Source organism: Quercus lobata, chromosome 11, assembly GCF_001633185.2.
Source record: "Quercus lobata isolate SW786 chromosome 11, ValleyOak3.0 Primary Assembly, whole genome shotgun sequence".
Lineage (NCBI taxonomy): Eukaryota > Viridiplantae > Streptophyta > Magnoliopsida > Fagales > Fagaceae > Quercus > Quercus lobata.
The window spans coordinates 39,806,952-39,828,544 of NC_044914.1; the positions used below are offsets into that span (position 1 = coordinate 39,806,952).

The window sequence follows — 21,593 nt, forward strand, 5'->3', positions numbered from 1 at the left end:
TGTAGCATTTTCTTATTTAGACCCAAAAAAAAAAAAAAATAGCATTTTTTTTAACTCTAAGACTGAAATCATTTTGCTACTCTCAAATTCCTCTTTGTTATTAAACCATGATATCATAAGCATCAAGTGTCACGTAGGCATTTCTCGTTGATGAGTTAGTGGCAAAGACCAAATTGACTACAAGTTGAAAATAACAATGACCAAATCGACTGTAGCCTCAAAATATAGGGATTAAAATGGTATTTTTGCCAAAAAAAAAAAACATGTCAGCAAGATATAACAACCACAATACAAACTAGCTACAAGTTACATTAAAATACACACACCATGCCAACTGCCAATGACACTCTCTCTCATTTAAGAGTATATAAAGTTGACATTGAGTACTAAGGATAATTGCCCTCTGGAGATATCATTTTGAATATTCCAATAGATGCGTTTCTTATTATGCTTCCATTCCAAGAATTAGCTTTGTATGCTAAGGAGACAAAGAAACCCTTGGTTCGGCTCAAGGACATACCTTCTTTTCTCCTTCCCATAGTACACTCTAGTTCATTATAAATACAATCTATCATTTTTGGGCTAAAAAATAGAAATAAAACTTTGAAACAAGGCAAAGATGCACTTCTTAGGTCCAATTTCCACAATTATTGAATTACCTTCCCTCGTAGGACCAATCCTAGCCCAAATTTAATTCAAACTTGACAATAAAAGCCAACGATGGGTCACAAGCCTTTAATCCAATGACTTCCTTGCAACCCTCAGCCGAAAATAGAACTTGCGCGTGAGGGCAAGTTACAGTCAACAGAATATTCTATCGGCCCACATAAACAAAAAACAGAAAATGACCAACTTTTTTTTTTTAACTCAGTCCACAAAACAATAAGATTTATCAGTGACACAAAAACATTTTCTCACCAATCAACATGATTGAATAATGTTAGGGATACACTCAACTACACACCCAAATTCACAACATGTTTTTGTAGTGATTTATGTACAATAAGATATTTTTAGGTGCATGGTAAACATGATGTTACTCAAATTTCAATTTACGACTTTAGCAAGTTTTGAAAAGGATAATGAAAATTTTTATATCACAATCAATTCAAATGGATCGAGCATTCAATAGTGTAATCAAATACTAATAGTCTAATACACATCAATGTTATCAATTTTGTTCTAACCAAAATATTTTGTTATGGTTTATTAATTGGTGTGAATCACCCATATGTTTCATCTCGGCCTAAATTCTAGTTTATTCCAATTTGTTTCGTTAAATTTTGGCCGTATGTGAGCAAAACATTAAGCTTATTTCTTGGCTCATTTTTTTAGTTTCCTTCTTAGCATATGTAATTTGAATTTGATTCTTTAATTTAATATTACTGTCAAGAGAAATTGGACCAATTTAGGTTATTTATTTGATTCATCGCAAATTTTTTCTTCATTTGGTGTATTAGGCTAAATTATTAATTCATTCTAAAATTAATGTCCTTATTTTATATGGTAATATTAAAACTGATAATGATTTGGTTTGGGATAGATAATTTGATATGATATACAACTTTTTGATGAATTATTTCGTGTTATTAGAAGTAACTATGAAATGGTAAGTCAACATTAAATGATACTAAAATATTTTGTTTTAATATACTAACTTTAATCATGAAAATTTTGATACACATACATGCCATTTAGCTCAACTAATAAAGTCTCTGATTATTGTATAACAGATCTGGGGTTCAATCCCTGCCTACATTAAAAACTGATTGGTGTCTTGGTCTGATGATAAAAAGTTATCATCAGAAGCGGATGCCATAAGTTAAAACTTTCTAAAAAAAAAAAAAAAAAAATGCCATTTAGACAATATAAAATGAGATCCTACAAAATAAATAATAATAATACAGTTAGATTTAAACCTCGAGGACAGATGCAATTATCGTCTACCAGTTACAAGTATACTATTTTTCTCTCTTTTAAATAACAATATTTTTTCGACAATAATTTATTAAATTAGATATATAATTATGTAAGTGTACGATAGGATCCACCCCTCTATAAGAGGGAGGAAATATATTTTCAGAATATGCAATAATTTTTCCTTAAAAAGGACAAGTTACTTCACATACAAAGACACAGAGACATTGTGCAGTGAAGTTTTAGTAAGGGCATCATTTTTGAAACTCCATAAAAAGGAAACTAATTAAATGCATGTATATATGAATATATATAGGAGACTTGAGATTTATTCAGGCCATGCTATTCCCCATCTCCACCCTTAATAATAAGACTGTCACACTCTGACCTCTGGGACACAAAACACCACAAGCAGCAAACGTAACACAGGGACATAATACACAAAACAAGCAGCACAATCTTCCTCTTGAAGCTCCAAATGATGTGGAGCCTTAACACAGTATGTTGGTTACCACCATCACTGTCACTAATGCCAATTCCATAGCTGGAATTAAATTACAATTGCCTAGTCTAACAATGAGTACAACAATGAAGATCAGAATTGTCCCTCAAGGGAGATCATGCGTTTTTAAAGAATATATTGTGGTTGTTTTGTTAAATAACTCAAAGTCATAATTAAAAACCAAAAACAATGTATTTGAGATTTGATGTTGGCTGCTTTGCTTCTTATTTTTTTTAATGTGTTATTGTTGTAAATCTCTGCAATTTTCAGTAGTGTGGCTTAATTCTTAAAGAAAGTGTCATTTTTTCGATGGCCTTTATGACCCTTGATTGAAACAAGCGTTATATAATTTGCTTGAAACACGACATTACATAACCTACTTGAAATTATATTCCAAAACACAATATTATATGACTTGTTCCTAATCATTTCAATACATACCACAACCACACACACTCTAAAGAACCACATTACAAACTCTAAACTATCTCAAAACACAATATTATATAAAATGCTCCAAATATCTTTCAATGTGTTCCACAACCTCACATACATCAAAAGACCACAAATTAGTATATTACCTAGTCCACAATAGTCCCAAAATCCTGATGGAGGTGTTCAGCCATGAGAGTGGCAAGTTCAGCTTCTTTGGCTGCAACAGACTATGGAAGCGTGCCTTGGCATTGGCAGTCTCCTCAACCTTTGGCCTGTATACTTCTAAGCATTCCCTCTCCAATTCCAACAGCGTGTGATCTTTGTCTGCTTCACTCTCACCAAAGTTTATGTCATTCCATATTTGCTGGTCTCATACAACAGCAGTCAGCAGCAAAACCAATTAAGGAATTTTGATATGTAAGCGGTGTTACTTCTCTTTAAAAGAAACTAAAATCTAGCATTTATAATGTTTAATAGAATTTGTGCCAACAATATGAGGTCAGATTTCACAGCATGCATGATCAAAGTCAAATGCTTAAATACAGCAAACAAACTGGAGAGATAATTATGTGCAAAATTAATGAATGAGTCAGGGATCTTACAGCTTATATTAGGTTTTAATAATTAGAATAAAGATAATAGATTTAGTACAGCTATTAAGTGGTCAATTACACAAACTTTCCAATTAGCATCTTTAGAGAGTACGTGACACAATAAACCACATTCCATATACAGAGGTGGAACCTGTTCAGGGATCAATTGGGATTAATAACATGGAAAATGACATCACATTTTGGTGTCAATTGCAAATAGCGTGCCAATTAAATTGAAGAAACATTCAAAAAAGTGTAATATACTTCTGAGAAAAAAAAATCATAAATGCATAGAAGATGCTTATACCTTTCCAATCAAGTGTAGTGAGGCAGGCCAACCTGAAGAAACAGCACTTTGTAGATTAGCTTGCCCTGCTTCCTCTGATAGTGCTGATACATATCTGTTCAACAGAAAAATAAAATAAAAAGTCAATAGAAGTTAATAGACAAAGATTGCTAATGATATATTAAGCAGAAGCTTTCATAAATCTAACACACGTATATATTTACAAACAGCTGTTTCATAAGTTGGGAGTTGATTGATGTCTACATGTTTTGTGGTAATATAAAAAATAAAATAATAATAATACTAAAAAATAAAAATAAAAAGATAAATAAATAAAAACTTGGAATACAAATTAGGAACTTAGAAGCTTAGCAAATTCCGAATTACAAAAGAAAGAACTTTACCCTAGTAATGCATCAAACCACATATATAGTTTGCTTATTGTCATAGTAACTGGGATGCACCAATCCATTGATGCTCGGGAAATGGAAAAAATCTCTTAGGCCACCTTTGATCCAGCTTTGCACCTTGAAGCATAAAAACTATGGAAGTGATTAATAGAATAGCAAGATACAGAAAGGGTATTCCTAACATTTTATTAGTAAATTGCTATGGGGAAAGAGATGCAGGGATAGTTTTAGATTAAAAGTCATAAAAAATGATTCCCCTGCCAAGCATGATCAACATATAATAGCAGAAGCATTAACAATACAGGGCATGTCACCAACAAAGCTTTACCCAAAAGCCATATTTAAAGTATTGTTGGTTCAGCACAACAACTTTTTAAGGAATATATTAGCAATCATGGCATAATTACTCTTAAAAAAGAATACTTGAATGGTTAATACTATCAAATGCATTCTGTCATGTATCTATAACTATAGCAATAGCTAATACAGATTTTCTAAAATAGTATATACACAATATGCCAATTATTAAGCTTACAACATTCAAAATCAGCAAGCTCAGGCTCTTAGCAGGAAACTAATCATGCTGGAAGCACCTGCTAATAAATACAACATTCTTCCTTAACAGCCTCTGCCACAAGGTATGAACCATAAAAATTTTGCCTTTCACATCATATCGCAACACTAAAATTGTTTGACAACTTGAAATTACAACAATGCACGTTTTCCCTGCTTTGCTTGTAAAAATATGTTACCTATATAGGCTATATGCTATTAAAAATACGTACACACAGTTTTCAAATAAAACCCCGAAAGGAATTTGAGTTTATCAATTTACTCTTCACTAGTAAAAGACCCTAGCTTTTACTCTGTTTTTACATCTTCTCAATACATGAAAAATATATATACCAATTGAGGGCCATATCTGATAAATCAAACATACAAAAAGGCTATTTCTAGTTAATGGAAGCTGTACAGGAAATAAAATAAAAATGATAGAGAAGAGAGCAAGAAAGCTTTTTCATTTCTGGGCTTATGGTGTTTGTTATGTTCTTGGAATGTGTTCACACCTTTAACCATCACACAAACAACACATCTAGGCTAAACCTCATAGACCCAACCCATACTTCAGATTCCAGAGGATAGCTACGCAATTCCAATTCCAAAAGTATTCAAACCTTAGCCCCCAAGTTAAACTACTGCTTTCTCTCTGAACCATACTTCGTAGTCTCTCTCTACCAATGAAGAGAATGAGAGAGAATACCAATAATTGTTTGGACAGATCTGCTAGGTAATTTCCGGGATAGACAAATTCATTTTTTTTCTCGGGAAACAAACAGAGAGTCAAGCATATACCTGTAATCAGACGAAGAAGCGGCGGAGATGAGCGCTGACCACCGTGCCTCAGCTCGTCGTCGGAGATCTGTATTTGAGTTTTCTCGCTCTTTGCGTTTTCACAGAGAGTTTGACTGATGAATGAGTTATTTTATTTTATTATTATTTTTTTTTGGTGAAAGGCAAATTTCATTAAATTTTTAAAGCAAAAACCTATTTTTACTTTGTTTATTTTGACCCTTTCAAGTTTCAAGTGAACCCGGAAAAAATTGAATCAAAATAAGTCAGGTATTTTTTTTTCGTAGTGGTAAAACTTTTAGAGACTAAAAAATAAAAGAAAAACTAATTTAATGCAAAGTTTAAGAACAAAAATAATTCCATAAAAAAAGAACAAAAATAATATTTTAGTAATATTAACAAATCAGAGACGACTAAAATGCACTTCCTTTAGAGCAGTTTGCAGCTTGCACAATTCTTGAACGAGGGCAATAATTGCCTCCATAGAAGGTACAATCGTGAGTTTTGCTTTGTTTTTATTTATTTGTAGAATTTTTTTTTTTTTTTTTTTTTTTTGGGAATAAAGAATAGAATTGGATGTGAATGTCTGTTAGACATTGAAGACCTCTCTCCGGAGTCTGCACCACCTTAGGTTGGTCGGGCCTACTGTTGCTCGTGGTCAGGTGTAAGAATGGCAAAAGTTGCTCTACAAAACTACAAAGCTACCTTTTGCTTTTGTGGCGTTTGCTTTTTTGAACTTTTTGTCACTTTTACAATAAGCCTCCACCCTGACCAGAAGAAAGATATACAGTGAGTGTCATTTGATGAGTAACTGGTGTGTTTTGAGTCTTGGCAACTGCGTAGTATATGCATCATTCTTCTTAGTTCCAACCCTTGAACATTCTGGGCAATCGTCTTTTTATCTCCTCCCATGGCCGGGTAACACACTAGCACTAGCTATCTAAAGTTATTTGTGAGTGTGAGTGTGGAGATAGAGTTCTTATTCTTTTCCTGTAATATTCATACAATTTCTTTTTGATACAGCTTTCATTTTAGCGTTAAAGACATTACTGAAATCGTGACCCTTTTGATTCTCATTCTTAAACTCGTTGCTAAATTCCGCGAGTGTATAAGATATTTCAGAAGAGGTGGTTGGCAGCAAGACGGCGGTGACGGCACTACCAACAACAAAATGGGTATTGAATCTGACAACTCTATTGTAGCCCCTGTTAAAGCTTCTACATATGCAGGAAATGGTGTTCATCATGCATACAGACACAGTACTCTTTCACACTATTACTTAGAATTCCATGCTTTTTTTTTTCTTCTTCTAAGGCTTAGTTCAATACGGAAGCATGGTGACTGGTGAGGTTTTTTTTTTTGACAGAGACAAGTTTTTCTTGGGGCCGTTATACTATTCTTGTAGATGTAGTACTATGGGCCCAAGATGATTGGACTTTCTTCCTAATCTTCTCAGCCCGCCCTTTCTTTTATGCACTGTGTTTCCTTAATAGGCTTCTTCTAGGGTGTGTGTTATGGTTTGTGTTGTGGTTGTTATGTTGATTAAAATTCTATTTCATTCATCCCAATCCAAAAAAATAAAAAATAAAAGAAAATTGAGGTGTGAGATTGGTGGATCTACTTCTTGTTTTGTAAATTTCTCAAAAAAAAAAAAAAAAATTCTTGTTTTGTAATGTTTTTAGTTGTAAAACTCGGTAATCTTCATGAATTTGTGGCTTAATTTTTTAGTATCACTTTTTTTTTTTTTTTCTGATGAAAAATAAAGTAACACTTTTATCATATATGTGCACCAACATATATTATTGGATTATTTTGCTAGTATATGCCCAATCCATTTGAATTGATCTAAATTGGTAAAGATCTATCATCAATCGATTGTGGGTTTTTTTTTTTCTTCTAAATTATTAATATTTATTTTTGCAAAAGATTTTGGTATTTTATTATGTAAAGTGGACCCCAAAAGAATATTTTGAGGGTTAAGATTTATGTAAAACTAAATCTGATGACTAAAAAAATTTAGAGGTCCTAGTTTGGTAATTATTACACTATTGGTCCATAGAATTTTAGAGTATTTCATAGGTAAGAAATGATTTTTTTTTTTTTTTTTTAGGGAAAAAATGAAATAGTTTAATAAAAAAAAATTTTGAGGGAGTAGTTGAATCAAAAGTTATGACACCACTTTCGTATATATTTAAAATTAAAAAAAAAAAAGTTATACTCTACCTTCTTTCATATTACTAAAATTATATATAATGTAAATGCTACAATAAATAAGTATGTATACATCAAATATAGTATATCATAAACAACAATTATAACTTCTTCTATTTTTGAACTTAACAATAATAATAACTTAGTTTGAGAAATTACTATCAAAACTAAATATAAATTAAAATAACAAAGAAAGAGATACCCCACCCGCACAGTAAGGTTGCAACTTTAGAAGCCTAAAGTTGAGTCAAGCTTCGGCTCAAGTGGTGATCAGGAGTGGCAAATTGGCTAGTTGTGGAGGCAACCAGCCAATTGCAGGTTAGAAATGATGGCAGTGGCGTAGAGGATAATTTTTTTTTAATTCTTTTCTAAATAGATTTGGGGATTTTTTAGTAAACGACGGATATTTGAATTTATAAGAGACTTGATTTACAAAAAAATTTTATTTTTGGTGGATAATATTGTTGATTTGGGATTTGTTGAAATTATTTGTGTTGTTTGTGTAAATTTGGACGTGCTATGGGCAATGAATGGGCTGGATTTTATTTTTCTTTGGGTTCCTTGTATCATTCTCATTTTCTTAAAAGGGTTTTTTTAAACTAATTTTAAAAATTGAGGGAGGCCCATATGGATTTAAAAAGAAGAGTAAGTCTACAAAAGAGGAACTAAAACCAGTTTTTTTTTTTTTTCTTCTTCAAAATCCTGGGGGCCAATAAGTAAAATTAGCAAGAAACTGGTGCTGTGTGCTTCCTGATAGTTTCATCTAGTGTCTGTATTGTGTGGTTTGTATTGTGGTTGTCTTGTTATGTAGGAATAAAATTTATACTCATTCATCTCAAAGAGTTATATAATTTGAGATATTTACGTTGTCTTCATTTCAGATTTGGATATACTGACTTGATTTTAGCATAACTTGAGATTGGCATGAAATTTGGGGTGAATTGAGTTAACATGTAGAACTTATAATCTAGGGGGGTCAATTCGGGTAGCATGTCGGGTTCATATCGTGTCAAGGTAGGGGTATTCGACTAAATGACTCAACCCCAACCCAACCCATTTAATAATCGTGTCATGACCCTTCAACCCTAACCTAACCTATTAATAAGGCGGGTTGATCTGACCCAACCCATTTAATACGCTTAATAAACGAGTCGTGTTGGGTTGACACGAATATAACACAACCCATTTCAACTTACATAATATTAAATATAATATTCATCTAGAATTTTTTTTTTTACATAGCAAACACTTCAAGTCTTCAACCCACATTCAAAATAATATAGTTCAACAAAAATATAACATTCAGCTAGGATTAAGTTCTTTACACTCTAAAAGAAGTGCATACACTTCTACCCAAATTCAAAATAACATAATTTAACAAATATGAAATAACATAATTCAACAAAAATATAATATCCTTGGAACTCGCCAAATGCTAAGTATCAATATTGAAATAATTGAAGCAAACAGTAGACTAATCCTGACTATGACTATGATTATCATCCATAGATTCTTTGTTGATGTCCAAATTCATAAAATCTTCCACAAGCTCATCCAATTTCATTTGTGCAAGTTCTATGCCTATATATATATATATATATATATATATATATAAGTATTAGTAGTTACAAAATATGATCATGCTTCAACAGTTTTAAAAGCAATACCCATCAAATTTAGTTTATAAATTATCTCAATAAACCCACTTGCAAGATATGTTAACGGTGTCTAACACTAATACAAATACCAAAAAAAACACACAGCACAAGACAAAAGCTACAACCGTGGCCTTAATCAACAATTAATATATCTCATATATTAATAATGGCACATGCGTTTGAAGTTTATAGAACAAAAACATTATGCAGAAAAAATTACTAAAAATTTTTGAAACACCAAGAAAATGGTTTTCTTTAATTCTAAAACTCACTAAACACATTAGAGAGAGAGAGAAAGAGCAATAACCGGTTTAAGACTTTGAGTTTGAGAACTAGGTGTGAGTCTATAAGATAGTAGAGTAAGTACTACTGCTGAAATAAAATAAAATAAAAAGTAAATTAGATATTTATAAGAAGGTTTAGAGATTTAGGGTTTGAAGGGTTTAGAGATCTAGGATTTGTAAAGTTTCAATTTTCAATTATATCCCTTATAAATTTTTGAAATTACTCACTTTTCTTTTTAAATTTGAAATATACGTTGGATATAAAAGGTATTTGATAAATATAAAATAAAATGAATATTTATTTGTTATACTAGTTAAACGAGTTGTGTTAAGTAAGTCATTTTGGGTTGACACAAATAAATTGGCGTGTCAAACATTTCTATTGTGAGTTATGTGAGTTGACCTGCTTACGATATGTTTTTTATCGTGACACTTTTGGGTCGACCCGTTTATGACCTAAACCCATTAAGGCCCAACCCTAACCTGCAAAAACCCGTGTTGGGTTCATGTCGTGTTTGCGGATTAGGTCGAACATTGACACCCCTATTATAACCTAGAGAAAATCATAATTTTTTTGAAATTTCTAGTTATTTTAAATTTAAAGCCAAAGTGGTGAGGAAACTAATTATGTTAGGCCAAATTTATTGGGTCCCTTTTTGTGTTTGGTTTTAGGCTTAAAAACTTTCAAGCACGGGAAACATCATTAAAAAGATTTTGAAGAAATTAATCCAAATCTACAAGAACTTTATTTTGAGACCCATGATGTGTTTCATTACTGATTTGATGGTTTAGGCATTAGGCTGTAAGTTTATGAAGGTCATGATGTAAATGGCTTAGGAATAATGAATACCGGTTAACCTCTAGTTTTGGGAAAATTGGGTCATACTCCATTTAGGACAACAAGGTGATGGAGATGGTTGAGTTTTGATAGATTACTATGAAATTTAGGTACTGCCATGTCATACTTTTGAGGGGAGGGCTGCCTTAATGGGTTTAAAAAGTTAAGCACAAAATTTTAATTGCTGAGCCAAGTACATATCAATAGTTAAACCCTCATCTTGTTATTACTGCCTTTTATTTGCTTAGATATATATAGATATTGACACGTTTATTTTTACTAAGTCATCTAATCCTTTATTAGGTTCTACTTGATGCTGTTTGGGTGACACAAAAATTGTTTGTCAATTTGAAGTAAGTGGATATTAGATAATGATTATTCTCAAGATATTATATTATATATGTATAATTGAAAAGTTCATCAAAAAATATATATGGGTATAATTGAAAAAAAAAAAAAAAAAACCTTGGCTAAATTGTGAACCTTTTTTTCTAAAAGTTCTTTCTATATATAGTTATTTATTTATTCATTTAAATGGGATACATAGCTATTGTGGCGGGCAAAAATTAACAACTAATTAAACCAGGTGGATACCTCATCCCCCCACAGCTATCTATATGAAGAATATTTTATAATAATATTAAAGAAAAAGAAAATGTTTTCATAAAATCAATTACACTATCTGTAATCTTTGCCAACACAAAGCTAAGAGTTGGTCTTTGGATGAAATATTGTTTATTGTGGTGTGGTACATTGTTATTGTTTACTCTTCGAAACCATTGCTATCATTTGCTCTTTGGAACCATTGTTATATTTTACTTCTTTGGGTTATTGTCTCTCATGGGATGCACCTGCTGATTGTTAAGATTGTCTTAGTTTGGCTAATATTTTATATACTAATTATTATTTATTGTTATCGACAAATTAATCATGAAAAAAAAATAAAAAAAATAAAAACTTTAATGTTACATGTATTATTATATGTTATTATAAGTAGTTTACCCAATGATGAAAGTGATGTTCTTGTAACAGAACTATGGCTTATTGAAATTGGGCAAATATTTTAAGAGAGTATTATTTGTTTATTTAAGAAGGTATATGTTTTTTACTGTATAATTAAATGTTCACTTCTAAAGCAAGTTTTAATCTTTATATTGAATTAATTACTTTCATACTGTTAATAAAATGTTTTGTCAAATTTAATACTTACTCTACTATAATGTGCATTTTCACTTGACAATATCATGTGATGTAGTCTCTTTTTCAATTGTTAGCTCACCCCCTTTCTCCACCATTTTCAGATTAGTTCAATGGACTCTCTTAATCCAACTAGTTGGTGATTGTTGGAGCTAAGAACTGAAGACTATGTGTAGCAGTGAACTATTTTATGAAAATTTGCTCTATTGTGCTTTTTTAGGGTTGTAAACTTGGTAATCATGAGACTATTTAAGAATGTATTTGGAGTCTTTATTTTCTCATATTCTAGTTTGATGAATTGTTGAGAGATTTGATATTTAAATGTTGTGTTGAAGGTTTGGTTTATTATATTTGGATATATAGTTATGCTCTATTCCAATCTTATAGGTTAGTGCCTTAAAACTTAAAAGTTTCAAATTGTTGTCATATTTGTTTTAAGCTAAGCTTAGTGCCTTATCACAACTCATTTATCTAAATCTCTCATTTGGATATGGATCATGATAATGAGATTGATAGAACTACTTTTAGGCATAAAATATTTTATGCCCAACTCATTTATTTCACTTTTTGTTAATTATGAGATTTTATGGAGAGTGTGGCTTAATAAAATTTTTTAATAAGCAATAGTAGAAATTTTAATCATGAATTGGGTGATTATTATTATTATTATTATTATTATTATTATTATTATTATTATTATTATTATTATTATTGATGTTGCAAAAGAATATGTATTTTTTTTGTAAGGTGGGGCCAAAAGAATATACTGAGGGTGAAGCTGTGAAGGTGTATATAAGATGGAATTTTTTTTGTCTCCAAAACTTTTTTTTTACTCAAAACTGAAAAGTCACTATCATTATCTCACTAATAGAAAGTGTCTTCGTGGTACATAGTGTACACAATTGGTATATTTGAAACTGACATGCCTATTAAAATAATAATAAGAAATTGAAAGTAATTTTGAATAATTCCATGTCATCATTTAAAATGAATAAAAAATTTAAACAAAAAACATCTGAAGTTGGATTTTGTGATCTTGTTTAGCCAATTTAGGCATGAATTTGGCCTAAAAGGGGAAGTAATTTAGGGCCTATGCACACTAGACTAAAGTGGTGTGTTTTTACTTTTGGTTCACTTTTTCAAGTGAGTGGAAACTGTAAGGACACGATTCGTAACAACCCGTAACAGTGTTGGGTTCATACGTAAAAAAGCCCAAACAATATGATTTGTAGAGCGTGGGTATAAAAAACTAGGTTAACTGTGGGATATTAAAAAGATTCACTCTTACGTATATCGAAGGTCTAAAGTTGGTGCAACGATCGTTCTCTTTGGTGATCAATACAGTTCCTTTTCTCTCTTTTTGCTCTTCTTCTTTTGTCTGTGCTTTTCCCTCTTTTTTCTTTTTCTATTTCGATCCCCTTCTGCATGCTCTTTTTTTTAGTTTATATACCCCCCTTTGTGTTCCATCCTCACCGCACACGTGTAGGTTAGGTCCGGAGGATTTCTTTCTGTCCCATCTAGCACCTCTTGGAACTTCCTATGGGCAACTGTAAGGCTGCTTCCTTACTGTTCAGGTATCACCTCCACATTAATGCGGCCAGAGAGTTGGTTGAGAGGTCATTAATGCGGAGGCAGCTATAGTTATAGATATTTGTTTGCCTTATCTCTTTCATCCTTGGTCGGTTATTCTATCCTTTGTGGTGACCTAATTCTGAGGTCTGGTTGCAATAAGACCACGTCCTGATCGTCCTCGGACGCATATTGCCGAGGAATATGGTGTCCTCGGACGGATACAGAACTCTACCCTTGTGATATTGACTACCATCCCCTTTAGTAACTACCTTATGACCTGACTTGGCCTCCTCGGACGGATATGCATCCTCGGATGGGCCACAGGCCTAACAGTCCTAAACTTTATGGGCCTATTGATCGAACGATTCCCACAATAACCCTTCAAAATCCTACTTTTCGACTCCTCGGGAGAGAAGGTGGATTTTGACGTCATAAGCCTGTACCTGTGCGTGTTTTGGGGCATGCCCCTGACGCTTCAGCATCCCGATTTTGGCAGCATTAAATTTTGACAACACCCTTATCTCCCACGTTCGATAGTAAGATCTAAATCAAACGGCAGAAGGCTTTCCTTGTTTTGTGAGCAGGAATTTCACCGCTCACAATCCTCACATGACTATAAAGGCGCTCCCTAATTAAACATGTACTTTACCTTCGATGATTACATGGTTCCAGAGCTCATACATTGAACCTGCCTTTTTCCAGTCTTCGTTATTCTCCTAGCGACTACAAATAATCGTACGTTGTCCGAGGTCCTTCCTTTGAACCTGTAAGTCCTCTTGAAGTTTTTACCATTTTCGTTTCAAGCCCAATAGTCCTTTCTACTAAATTTTTTTATAAAAATGGGGAAACAAAAGAATCCATTTCGATGTCTCGTTGAGTCCGAGGAGGGTATTAGAAACTTTCGCTCTAAGTGTAAGATCCCCCCAACGGTAGGGATGAGGTACGCAACCCAAGGGGAGTGGGTTGATGTCAGGCAAATTGGGGAAGTAGTTATCCCCATGATCGCCTTTATTGAGGGCGGGATGACTATCCCCATGGGTAGTATCACTAGGAGTTACCTCAACTTCTTTAGGCTATCCCCCATCCAGTGTGCTCCAAATATGTTTAAGGTCTTGGGAAGCATAGACGCTCTGAATAAGAGAATGGATCTAAAGCTAACCCATCATGACGTGAATTGGGTGTACAACCTTCATCGCCTAACTGACCAGGGATATTATCTCAAGCCGAGATATCTTGAAGTAAGGCTAATTTAGTGTCTCCCCACTTTAAATAAGAACCTAAAGGATGATTTCTTTATTTTCTCTGGGGAATGGCACGATGGTTTGCCTTATCCGACAGTAGAGGGAACACCAGGTGGGCGCGTAGTTATAGATCTATACTATTTAATTCGTGAACACATTTCGTTTACTTTTATTATTTTTGTATCCTACAACTTTAACTTTAGAATCAACGGTTTTGCAGATAGGCACTACACGAAGCCCAATCTCAGGTTAGTCAATAAGGCGAGCCTAGATAGGTTATTGAAGGCTGAAATATACGTGAACGAGGCTGACGGTCAGCTCCGGGCATCACATTTAATTCTCGGCTATACCCCCCTTTCTTTTGCCTTTCAGGCGCCGAAGTGCGTGATTAGAGCACGCAATCCTCGGTTTCACCGTATCAGTGTTGCCTACGAAGGGTTTATTGTTCCAGAGGGTATTCCGCTTCCCCAGTACACACCTCGCATAGAGCCTCTTTTCGTAGGCAGCATCTCGGCGGGAACTTCTTCACCCTTACCTTCCCTCAGGAAAAAGAGAACAAAAAGGGGAAGGAAAAAGGAAAAAGGTGAGGAAACCGTTGTAACAGTATCTGAGTCCTCGGACGATTTTGAGATTTTTGATCAACCCACAAGCCCTGAGGAAGACCCTGACGAGATGGGGATACAAAGGAAACCCCAGAAAAGCTTGCTGGAGCTGATGGAAGGTCAGCTTGGAAAGTCTGCACTTGCAAAAACAATACCATCCCAGGATTCATCTCTTCCAGCTAGGTCTCCTTCTCCTGCTCCTCGCCACCCTCCTCGTTCATCTCCACAACCAGCACTTCCCAGCGCTGCTGAGCAGAAAAGGCGCAGAGAACAGAAGGGCAAGGAGGTGGCGGATACGAGCAAGTCTCGTCCTACTCGAGAGGAGGATGACCACCGAGCTGCAAAGCAGCAGAAAACTAAGCACCAAGCCACGCGGGGTCAAGAGAAATCTGATTCCCCACATCCTGAGCCACAAGCATGGTTGCCAGCACCTATGCATGGTGGGGAGCCCCTGCGAGATGATGCCTCTATAAGGGACTTTAACGGTGGCATAGGGTGTCACGTAACCTCGGCCATAGAGGAAGCCTTATTGCTCCCGAAAGACATGGCCGAAATAAAGAATATGAGGAAGAATGAACTCGTCCTCGACAACAAACGATATTTGGGCATGGTAAGAAGATATCTTTTATCCTTTTTCATTCTATGACTGTTACTCACTAATATGCACTTTTCATTGGCTATAGTGTTAACCCTTTTTTTTTTTTTTACAGATCATCCAAAATACTTTCCAGCTAGATGAGATGCTCAATGCCTGTTCCGATCAGCTAGATGGCGAAAGGAAAAGACGGGCAACGGCTGTACAAACCTTGTCCAAATCTGAACAGGACTTGGCCGACGCAAGGAAAAAACTACTGGTCGAAGAACAAGCTCGCAAGAGCGCCGAGTCGGCATCAAAAGGCTACCAGAAGCAGGCCGAGGACCAAGCAAGGCTTCTGCGCGAGGCGAATGCCGAGCTAAGAAGACTCAGGAGCAAGCTCTTGCTCTTAAGAAGCACCTGGAGGAAACTCAGAAGCTAAGGGAGCGAGCTGAAAAGCTCAAGGAGCTAGCCGAGAGAGCGAAAATCAACGCCGAACAGGCAATGAACGAAGCTGAGCAGAGAGGCTACGAAGTTGGTATAGCTGAAACTGAGAAGGCTTTGAGAGCCGAGGTTCCAGAGGTGTGCCGTATCTATTGCGCAAGAACTTGGAGCGAGGCTCTTAACCGTGCTGGGGTTGGAGCCTCATCCGAGTTACGTAGGCCGGAGAGCATATTCTATCCCGAGGCGATACGCCCCTCAGTTCTTCAACCCCAGCAGGCTGATGCTCCTTCTCCAGTTATTAACCTAACCGAAGAGGTTTTGCCTCGTAATTCTCCTCCTCGCGGCTAACCGGAACCAGCTAAAGAGGGACTTGCCCCTCCAGGAGCTTCCCCAGACAAGACCACCACCGCTTCGGAGGCAAAGACGGCCTCCCAGGGTTTTCAACGGGAATTGGACTCCACAGTTCTGCCAACTGGGGGCACTGCCAAATCCAAAGATGGAATCACAACTTCGGAGGCAGACCTACCTGCCAGCCAGAACCCACAGATCCAGTTGAAAGTAAAAAAGTAGAACCTGTTTTGTAACTTAATTAGACACTTAATAGAGGATTTCCTTACTTATTTTCTTATCGCTCTTGCGACTCTATGTTATTTTTGCACTCATTCACTTTGTCATTGTAATTCTGGATGGGTTCATTTCAACCACCTTCTTGGTTGTATGCCCACCTCCGTTCAAAGATCTCCCTCTGACTCCTTAATGAATGTTACAGGGCATTATTTCCCGTCAAATTTATGATTAGAAGATCTATCACAACTTTATTATTGTCTAATAATAAAATATACAACATAGGAGATTAATTCTTACCAAGTTTGCGGTACGAGGAACTGGCATAACTTAGTTTCTATTTAACACTTCAATATAAATCATAGGACGTTAATTTCCACTAAGTTTGCGGTCCAAGGACCTGGCATAGCTTAGTTTCTGTTTAACATTTCGATATACAATATAGGATGTTAATTTCCACAAAGTTTGCGATCTGAGGACCTGGCATAACTTAGTTTCTGTTTAACATTTCAATACAAGTCATAGGACGTTAATTTCTACTAAGTTTGCGATCCGAGGACCTGGCATAGCTTAGTTTCTGTTTAACATTTCAATATACAATATAGGATGTTAATTTCCACAAAATTTGCGATCCGAGGACTTGGCATAACTTAGTTTCTGTTTAACATTTCAATATAAGTCACAGGACGTTAATTTCCACTAAGTTTGCAATCCGAGGACCTAGCATAGCTTAGTTTCTGTTTAACATTTCAATACACAATATAGGATGTTAATTTCCACAAAATTTGCGATCCGAGGACCTAGCATAACTTAGTTTCTGTTTAAGATTTCAATATACAATATAGGATACAGGAGTACAGGATGTATGGTTGACATAAGTTAAAAGAAAATATTTGAATTGAAATACTTTTATTAATAATAATACCTCTTGAGATTATTTACATTCCAAGGATGGAGTACAGGTTTTTCATCTAGGTCCTCTAGATAGTAGGCTCCTATTCCTGCTACAGAAGTGATCCGAAATGGCCCTTCCCAATTGGGTTCCAGTTTTCCCCAATTTGGATTCTTAGTGGCCCCCAGGACTTTCCTCAGCACCAGATCTCCTATGGCTAACGGCCTCATCCTCACATTGCTATCATAGCCCCGCTTGAGCTTATGTTGGTAGTAAACTAGTCGAACCATTGCGCTCTCCCTTCGTTCTTCAACCAGGTCCAAACTTTTCTCCAACATCGCATCATTGCTACCCTAAGAGAATGTACTGGTCCTTAGCGTTGGGAATCTAGTTTCCAGGGGAATGACGGCCTCGGCCCCGTAGGTCATGGAAAAGGGAGTTTCCCCCGTCGAACGTCGGGGTGTTGTCCAATACGTCCAAAGCACATGTGACTATTCTTCCACCCATTTTCCTTTCGCGTTATCCAATCTCTTCTTAAGCCCGTTGACTATTACTTTGTTAACAGCTTCAGCCTACCCATTGCCTTGTGGATAAGCCGGAGTGGAATATCTATTTCTTATTCCCAGTTCTGAACAATATTCCCTAAAGGCATTGCTATAGAATTGGAGTCCATTATCTGAGACAAGAGTTCGGGGAATTCCAAATCGCGTAACAATGTTCCTCCAAACAAACTTCTTCACATCTACATCTCTAATGTTCACCAAGGGCTCAGCTTCGACCCATTTAGTGAAGTAGTCTATACCGACCAAAAGGTACTTCTTATTTCCTATGGCTTTAGGAAAAGGGCCGACAATGTCCAGCCCCCACTGGGCAAAAGGTCAAGGGCTAGAGAGAGGGTTAAGAGCTCCTCCCGGTTGATGGATATTTGGAGCATATCTTTGACACTGATCGCACTTCTTAACGTATTCCTACGCTTCATTTCGCATATTTGGCCACCAATATCCTTGTGTGAGGGCTCGACACGCTAGAGACCTTTCTCCTGTATGGCTTCCACAAATGCCCTCATGCAATTCCTCCAGTATCGACTCTGTTTCAAGAGGCACACAGAGCAGGTATGGCCCAGAGAAGGACCATTTGTATAACTTTTTATCCTCGGATAACCAGTACTGAGGAGCCTTCCTTCGTATTTTCTCAGCCTCCACCTTATCGTCAGGCAATACGTCACTTTTAAGGAAGTTTAGTATGGGATCCATCCCGCTTGTCGACGGATTGGTTTGATTGACTTGGCAAACTTCCTTTTTCGGTGAGGAAGGGGTACACAGGTCTTCAACGATGATCACCCGAGGAAAATTTCGTATTGAGGAGGTGGCAAGGGTTGCCAAGGAATCAGCGTGGGTATTTTCACCTCGAGAAATATGTAATACGTCGAAAGACTCGAACCTCATTCGCATACGCCTAACCCGGTCCAGATACCCTTGCATCCTTGGGTCTCAGGCCTCCAACTCTCCGGTCACCTGGCCGACTACCAACCTCGAGTCCGAGAATAATTTCACTGCCTTTCCACCCATTTTATGAACCATACTCATCTCCGTAATCAGAGCTTCGTATTCCGATTCGTTGTTTGTAGCCGAGAACCCTAATCTTAATGATTTCTCGATGATGACCTCTTCGGGGGATATTAACACCAATCCCAATCCTGCTCCCCGTTGATTTGCGGCCCCATCCACGTACACTTTCCAAAAAGACTCTCCTTGTGCGGATATTGAGCCAACCGATTTTTCATCCATGTGATCTTGACTTATATTAACTTCCTCTAGACACTCGGTGAACTCAGCCACCAGATCGGCAAGGACTTGACCTTTTACAGAGGTGCAAGGCATGTATTTGATATCAAAAGCACCCAGAATCGTGCCCCACTTGGCAATTCTTTCGATGTAGTTAGCACTTCGGAGTATGGACTTGAGAGGCAGTTGGGTCAAAATAACCACAGTGTGAGCTTGAAAATAGTGCGGAAGTTTGCAGGTTGCATGGACTACTGCCAGTATGACCTTTTCTAATGGCAGATTTCTCACATCGGCTTCATAGAGGGATTTATTTACATAATAAACTGGCCTTTGGACGCCGTTGTCTTCTCTTATCAAGACGAAACTAACTGCGTGAGGGGCTACCGCCAAATAGGCATACAACACCTCATCCACCTCAGGGCTAGACATGATAGGCAGCTTGGACAAGTAATCTTTCAACTGCTGGAAAGTTTCAGCACACTCCGCGGTCCATTCGAATCCTTGCCACTTATGTAATAAGCGGAAAAAAGGACGACACCTCTCAGCCGACCTGGAGATGAACCGATTCAACGCAGTAGTCATCCCAGTCAGTTTCTGCACTTCTTTTGGATTCCGAGGTGCTTGCAAATCGTTAATGGCCCTAATCTGGTCTGGATTCACCTCAATTCCCCTATGGGTCACCATGTACCCCAAGAATTTTCCGGAACCTACACCAAAGGAGCACTTCGAAGCATTCAAGCGCAACTTGTGTTTCCTCAGTATCCCGAAGATACTCGCGAGGTCTTCCACGTATTCAGACACCACTTTACTTTTCACGACCATATCATCGATATAAACTTCAATACTCCTACCCAGCTGCGGTTCAAATATTTTCGTCATCATGCGTTGGTAGGTAGATCCGGCGTTTTTCAAGCCGAAGGGCATCACCTTGTAATGGTAATTCCCAATCGGGGTCACAAATGCAGTCTTTTCTTGATCGTCGGCGGCCAACGGTATTTGGTGATATCCTTGGAAGGCATCCAGAAAGCTCATCCTGGAGTGACCCACGGTCGCATCCACCAACTGGTCGATCTTCGGCATAGGAAAGGGATCCTTGGGGCATGCCTTATTAAGATCCGTGAAGTCCACGCACACCCGCCATTTTTCTGTCTTCTTTTTTACCACCACCGTATTGGCCAACCATTGAGGGTAAAAAACTTTTTTGATAGCCCCAGCCTGTTTGAGCTTGGCAACTTCGCTTCTAACCGCCTCGGCATGCTCCTTCGATGGTCGCCAAGGAGATTGTCTCCTGGGCATAACGGCAGGGTTCACATTGAGTCGATGACAAATGAAATTCGGGTCTACCCCTGGGGCCTCATACAGGTCCCATGCAAAAACCTCCACATTGGCTTGGAGGAACTCCAGCAAACTCGCTTTCTCTTGCAAAGGCAATTTGACCCCAACCTGGAAGAATTTTTATGGATCATCAGCAACAACTATCTTCTCCAAATCTTCACACTTTAACACACTAGTTGGCACGTCTAAACCTAATACTGGGGACTTTAATTGCTATAACTCATTGTTGGCCGTAGCCGAGGTTTCTGCTTCTGGCCGGTGCTATATAGCCGCTACTAGGCACTGCCGAGCAGCCGCCTGACTCCCTACTATTTCCAGCACTTGGTCTCCTGATGGGTACTTCACCTTTTGATGTAGAGTGGACGAAACCGCTTTAAGGGTGTGAAGCCAGGGTCTGCCCACAATAGCCGTGTACGGAGAAAAAACATCTACAACAATAAAGTCCACCTCCACCACATCCGTACCTGACTGCACGGGCAGCCTGATCAGCCCCATAGGAGTGACCAACCTTCCCTCAAAACTTACTAGAGGAGAATTATAGGCTGTTAAGTCCTCTGGCTTCAAACCTAGCCCTTTGTACAAGTCTGGATACATCACATCCACAGCGCTTCCCTGATCAACCATCACTCTCCTGACATCATACCCGCTAATCCTCAATGTTACCACCAGAGCATCCTCATGGGGCTGTATGGTCCCAACCATATCCTCATCTGAAAAATCCAAAATTAAGGGGACACGCCTCTTGGCTCTCTTCAATGCTTGAGAATGATCCTCGGCCGGGGATCGGGACACCGACAACACTCTGGAGGGGTAAGATCCAGTCCTTCCCGGGGCCGCAAAGATAACGTTAATCATACCCAAGGGGAGCCTTGATGAAGCGTCCCCACGCACCTCGGAACCTGCT

The 21,593-nt window shown here is 37.1% G+C and overlaps 1 protein-coding gene across 1 annotated transcript in view; it reads right to left on the minus strand.

The window, feature by feature from the left end:
• Positions 1 to 2,904: 2,904 nt before the first annotated feature.
• LOC115967419 (65-kDa microtubule-associated protein 3-like) overlaps positions 2,905 to 21,593 on the minus strand; it is a 71,904-nt gene continuing 53,215 nt past the window's right edge. The window contains exons 3-4 of the mRNA XM_031086508.1: positions 3,787 to 3,848; positions 2,905 to 3,218 (exon numbers count right to left, since the gene is read on the minus strand). Coding sequence (XP_030942368.1) covers positions 2,997 to 3,218; positions 3,787 to 3,848 — 284 coding nt within the window. The 3' untranslated portion in view covers positions 2,905 to 2,996. The remainder of the gene's footprint in view (positions 3,219 to 3,786; positions 3,849 to 21,593) is intronic.